This window comes from Geospiza fortis, unplaced genomic scaffold (assembly GCF_000277835.1).
Source record: "Geospiza fortis unplaced genomic scaffold, GeoFor_1.0 scaffold174, whole genome shotgun sequence".
In the NCBI taxonomy this organism is placed as follows: Eukaryota; Metazoa; Chordata; class Aves; order Passeriformes; family Thraupidae; genus Geospiza; species Geospiza fortis.
This window is the reverse complement of record NW_005054480.1, coordinates 1,283,775-1,290,074: the sequence shown is the minus strand read 5'-3', so window position 1 is coordinate 1,290,074 and position 6,300 is coordinate 1,283,775. Positions and strand designations below refer to the sequence as shown.

General features: G+C 53.1%; 1 protein-coding gene across 1 annotated transcript in view; it reads left to right on the top strand.

Moving 5' to 3' along the window:
• The first annotated feature begins 5,428 nt into the window (after window positions 1–5,428).
• LOC102044656 (avidin-like) overlaps window positions 5,429–6,300 on the top strand; it is a 2,106-nt gene continuing 1,234 nt past the window's right edge. Inside the window, exons 1-2 of the mRNA XM_005428372.1 lie at window positions 5,429–5,506; window positions 6,021–6,234. Coding sequence (XP_005428429.1) covers window positions 5,429–5,506; window positions 6,021–6,234 — 292 coding nt within the window. The remainder of the gene's footprint in view (window positions 5,507–6,020; window positions 6,235–6,300) is intronic.

The following is a 6,300-nucleotide window of genomic DNA, read 5'->3' as shown; positions in this document are numbered from 1 at the left end:
AGCCTGGTGAGTGTGATGGGAGGGCAAGCTGGGGAGCTCCTCTGCATCCCAAACACCTGGCTGGGAGGCCCCTGGCTCGGCACAGCCCTTAAGCAGGCAGGTGAGGGGCCTTGGCTGAATCCACACTCCTGAAAAGTGCCAAGGGCTGCTCTGTGCCAGCCACACAGGGCCAGTAGCTGCAGTACCCCCAGCCCAAAACTCTTTCTGGGCAATGTGATTTACTGAAAAGCTAATGGCCAGCAAATACAGCCTCTCAAATCTCTGCCCAATGGTCTGTGTGACTGACCAAAACAGGGAGTGCCTGTGCTGCCTTAGGCACCCCTCTGAGCCAAAGAAAATTACTTCCAGGAAATCAGCTCTTGGTCTGAATCTGAAACTTAGTCCTTGTGTCTTTGATTCTCAAAATAACCCAGGACAGTGCTGCATTCCCTGAGCTGGCACACTGCCTGGGATTTGATGGGTTTAAAAGTAGGACTGGGCTGCTGGGGCTGCCACCCACCTCTGCTCCCCTGGCTTTTCTGCCACAAGTGCTGTGGGTGGGAGAGCTTTCCTAACAACACCTGTGGCTTTAGCAAGTTTGCCTGCTCTCTGTTGTCAGCTGCCTTGTTGCAAACTCACATGTGGTTTGCTTCTCACCTCTTTCTCCCTGGGGCTCATCTTCCGCTTCCAGAGCAGCGCTGCTGCTCCCTTCTCCGTGCCTCGCTGGCATTTCTCCAGCTTTTTCCATTCCCTTACAGCATTTCTGACCAGAATGTCTTTACACCAGCCCTCTGCTATGCATTAATGTATCTGCACAGCTTTTTCCCTGCTTTTAGAGGAGTCTGAGAAGCGGGAAAGTGAGAGGCAGAGGGACCACAGGACTGTGCTGTCACCCAAAGTGTGACCAGCTCGGCAGCGAGGTGCCCTGCTAAGCCTCCAGCCTCACTGCATGCATCCTCCGGTCCTCATTACTGCCTTCATGCCAGCATTTCCCCAAGGCAGGGCTCTCCCAAGGCTGTGCAGCACTCTCAGAGTGCTTCAGCCAGGCAGCACTGCTGACCACAGTTGGAGCGTGCTGCAAACCCCAGCAGGCAGCCACAGTGCTGGTGAGGAACACGGCTGGCATGAGCTGGCACAGCAGTTTCCAAGGCCAGTCCCTGCATCAGGGCACCCAGCCTGGCTGCAATGCATCCCCGGCACAGCTCGGGTTTGGGGTGACAGCTGATTGGACATGCAGGGGGTGCCTGCAGGTGGCTGGGAGTGGTTAAGGATGGGGATGTTTCTCCATGGACATTTGGCGCCCCTCGGCTCTGAGTTTTATTCAGCTGCAAATCTGCTCACACTGTTCTGCAGAACACTGCTCACAGTGGGATCTGCAAATCCAGCACCGTTTCCTTCTAGCACGGCCTCATCAGCCAGGCAAACGTGAGCAGGGCTTCCCCTTCAGCCCCACTGCAGGAAAACCGCTGTTTCTGCTGGATGGCAAGCCTTGACCAGGGTCATTCACACACTGTGGATGCCTCCAGGGGCAGGAGGAGCTGGTGGAGGCAGTGAAATCACATGGGCATGGCTGTGTGGCACAGCTTTTCACACATGTAGTGTACCAGTTAAAAGGAAAAAAAAAACAAAAAGTGAATTTATTAGGATCTTGGCATGGGGTGATGCTTGCATAAGGATCAAACCCCTTCAAGCACTGAAGTCACTGTTAGAATGGAGAAGGAGCTTCAACTGCAGGCGTTCCCCAGCACTGAGAGGTCTTAACCACATGTGGGAAACTGTCCTGCGCAACCATTTCTGCGGGAACTGCTCCTGTCGGCCGTTTACAAATGTCTCAACGCTGAAATTCTTGGTGTCCAACATCTCCCAGTGCAGCTGTTGACCCCTCCTAAGCAGACAGAGGCAGGGAATTGCCAGGTCGTTCAAGGGACTGCATGGTTGGTGGGTTTGGGTGTACCAAAACCTGGTACCCTCCACTCTGCAGCAATGACAAGGGAGTAAATTTGATTTTCAAGCCATAACTTCACTGATGAGTGGAGACACATAGCTCCCATCTCCTCCACCACTGGTTCTCTGGTCAGGACCACACATTGTTCTCTGCTCTTCTGCCTCTCTCCATGGCCCTGTTCCAGCTGTAGCCTTGCCAGCCACAGACTGCCCATCCTGAGAGAATGGAGATATGTTCTTGGCCTTAGTTATGTTCTTGGCCCTTCCTGGGTCTGGCTTGGAACCAGGGCACCCTCCCAGATGTGTTTTGCCTCCCCATCCTATAGATGAGCTCATCAAATATGTCAGTATAACCCTTTGTGTGGATGAGGAGCCTGCAGTTTGTCCAGCCTTGCCCTACACGGCTCAGGGGGTTACTCACTCCTGCCACCCTGCCCCACCCAGGCTGTGCTGTGGCACCAGGGCTGAGTCCCCTCCAGTGCACGGCACCCTGGCCAGGCAGCGACTGACCTCAGCTCCAATGGAACTGTGAAAAACGCCAATCACTTGTTTTTAAAATTTTAAAATTTTAATAGTAATAAAGCGGTTATAAAAATAGTAACACGTTTAAAGTAATAATAATTTGGACAATTTGAATTAGGACAATATGAGACAACAAATACAAAGAGTTACGGACGTCTGGGTACCTTTTTCTGGGTAGCACGAGCCTGAAAAAGGACACCCGTTAACAAAGGATTATCCCTTAAAAACAATAGCCTGTTGTATATTCATACACTTCATAAATGATGCATAAATTCCACTCAAATACAGGATTCTGTCTGGTCAGTGTCAACTTCTTCCTCTGAATCCTAACCCCGCCTTTGAGGTGGGAAGAAGTTCATTTCTGCTGATAAGAGGGCAATAAATTCTTTTTCTCTGAAAGATTTAGGTGTCCTGCGGCTGCTATCTCACTGCAAGTCCTTTCTTTAAAAAAAAGTATCCTACATAGCATAGTTTCTACTTTAACATTATGTTATAACCTAAAACTATATCTAACACACTACTTAAGAGAATTAATACAGCATTACTTGCTAACACAACACATATAATATTCATTTTAATATTTGCAAAAAGCCAATCATAAAATGAGCATTTTCCACATAACCATCTTGGCTGTGAGCAGAAAAGGCAACCCCACTGGCTGCTGCCACACAGCATGAACGAGGCCTGGGTGTCACTGCTGCAGGTGACACACTCAATGAACCAGAAGAGCCAGCCCACCTTCTGCTGTCAACTGGAGCTTTTCAGGAGCTTCTCCTTTCCCAGCCTCCCTCTTGTATTCTCAGAGCTCCTCTAGTGTCCACTGGATGACCTTGGAGCATCCCTGCCCTTCCTGTGATGTCCAGTTCAGCTGGGCTCATGCCACCACACTCTGCATATCCCACGCCTGTTCAAGGTCCCACAGCACAGGAGGCTGGGGAAGGAAACATCACCCACCCACAAGGAGCCTTTCCCACTGACAAACTGGGTGCCTGAGAGGGACAGCCCCATCCCCCCCCACCCCATCCCATCCCATCCCATCCCATCCCTGGCTGCAGACTCCATCATCGCCTCCATGGGCCAAAGCTTCACAGATGAGGAGAGAAAGGAAATACTGAAGGACCACATGGATCATGCAAGATGAGGCTGACCTGCTCGAGGATGGCTGCAAAGCTATTGGGTGTGCTGCAGGGCGCTGTCCATTCTTGCTCTGTGCTGGTGCTGCCCCTGTGGGTGTTGGATGGAGCCCACAGGGGAGTGCCAAGTCCTGGCTGCTGAGAGCCAGCTGGGCAGCAAGCAAGGGACAGCAGTGTCAAGACCCCAAAGCTTTTGCAGCGAGTCCTGTCTTGGTTTGGAAAGACAGGAGTCTGCTAAGGAAGGCAGAAGCCTCTCCTGAAATGGAGAATGTAAACCCTCCCCACCCCTCCTAATTGCTATAATTTTAAATTAAGGGGCTCTCAGGCAAAAATATGGGAGCAGGAAATAACAGTTCTTTAATAGGGAAGAAATACAAATAATAAAATAAACAATGCAGTCTACTAGAACAGCACTGAAAGAGTCAGAACCCAACCTGACACCCTGTTGGTCAGGGTGTTGGTGGCAGTCTGATTGAAAATGTGGCTGCAGTCCTCTGAAGTATCAGGTGTGGTTCTGTTGGAGCAAGGAGGATCTGTAGAGAAGGATGTATCCTTTCCTCTGGAGATCCAGTGGAGGAAGAGGCAGCTGCTGTTCCTCTGGGGAATCCTGTGGAGAAAAGCCTTGCTGGAGTTTCAGAATCTCAGAGTATATCGGGGCAGCAATGCTTGGCTCCTCCCTCTGGGTGGAGCATCTCACAATGGGATGTTATAGTTCTTATCGGCCATGCAGTGACATTCAATAGTCTGTTATCAGCAGAGGTCCCCTCCCAAGGGAGGTGTGAATGTGGTCACTCAAAGAGAGAGATGAGGCAAACAGCTCACTTGACAAGGTAATCTGCCATACAGATGGTAATGGAAAACATCTTGCATGCAATCTTCGACAAGTACCCAGGATGGGAGCAGAACACAGCCCTGTAATTTTTTTATTAAAACTGAAATACAATTTGAACATAGGATCCTGCTCCCTGAGGAAGAGGAGAGTGGGTTCCCTTGTCTTCAGGCCCAGGAAAGATGAGAAGGATTGTCAAAGCAGATCTCACCCCTTGTGCTTGGGCAGGGGCCAGAGAGGCACCCCATGATCCAGACACAGCCAGATGCCGCTCCTATCTTCCATGTATGCAGTGGCATGTTCACCTGGTTAGAGTGGTGTCTCAGGGGATGTGTCCCTGTGCAAATGCCAGGCAGTCCGAGCACCCTCATTACAGTCTTGCACCATCAGGAACTCCTTGAGAAGGGTCAGACAGGGCCCTGCCCAGCCTCAGAGCATCATGCATATGGCATTGCCTCCCATGGTGTCTAGGGAGGCACTGCGCACAGAACACACCCTCAGACAGGAACAATCGAATTTTAACATCTACATTTCTTCCAGGAAAACCCTTCTGCACTTGCAAGAATGGCTGATTCAAGAGTGCCTGCTGCAGTGACAGTCTTAGGTCCCAAACCCGAGGAAGAAAAACAGTTTAGAAAGAGCAGCAGACACTCACAATGCAGGAGGGGACGGTGACAGGGATGAGCCCTGCGGGCATTCCCGTCACCAGCCGGCGCAGCAGGGCACAGCTGGCCGGACTGCTCTCGCTCCCGGTGTGTTTAGGTGGCAGCACTGGCTCGGTGGCAGTGGAACTGTGTCAGGCCGTGTCCGCCCCCCGGGCTCCGGCACCGAGCAAGGAACGGGGTCGGGAGAGCCTCTTGGACAGTGGCTGTGTAAATCATCCCTGCATCCCCAGCTCCCTGCACAGCCGTGCTCATCCCCGCGTTCCTCCGGCGCTGCCCAGGCCCGTTACAGCTCTATAAAGGGGTTTGGGATGCAGGCAGAGAGGCAGCTGGGCCGGGCATTTCGCAGCCCCGCAGCCATGGGGGGCGGTGCCTTCGTCCTGGTCCTCGCCCTCGCCGTGGCCCTGGCAAAGAGTGCTGCTCCTGCAGAGAGGAAGGTACGGGGATGGGTGACAATGGGAGCGCGGCAGACATGGCAAGGGGATGCAGTGTGGGCAGCCAGGAGCTCTCCCTTAAATGCCATTTTAGGCTTAGACAAGCAGGAGAGCCTTGCAAGAACCAAGTCCAGGCAGAGGGCAAGGTATGACTGGATCACCCTCAGCCACCTGGTGCCACCTCCAGAGCGATCTGTTCCCACAGGGGAGCCAGGCAGAGGGCATTCCTTCCCTTGGGGTTTGTGCCTGGGAGCACCATGCCTGCGGCATCCCCTCGAGGTCTGGGTCTGTGTCTGGGTGTACCCTGCGCACTGCAGGGCTGGGATATTCTGGCCTGGCTCCACCATCCCCTCAGCAGCACCCTGGGGCAGCATTTCCCCAAAGTGGGATTAGGGACAGCCAATGCCCTGCAGCTGCACTCACAGCAGGGCTTTGGCTCCCCCAGTGTGGGGCAGCAGCAGGGATGGGGTCCCTCTGCATGTGGGGGCACAGAGAGGATGTGGCTGTGTTCCCTCAGTGCCAGCTCAGCGGACTCTGGAGGAATGACCAGGACTCACTGATGGAGATTTCGATGCTGAGGGACAATGGGGACTTCCATGGACAATACCTCACACGAGTCACCGTCTCTGGAGGCTGTGCCCAAGTCTCCCCCCTGAGGGGTGCCCAGCAGCAGCTTGGAGGGGAGGGCTGGCCCACCTTTGCCTTCACTGTCCGCTGGGACAAGTTCTCCAGTAAGTGCTGGGACACCTGGGGATGGTACAGCAGAGTCAATGGAAGCCATGCTTGCAGCCAGCAGG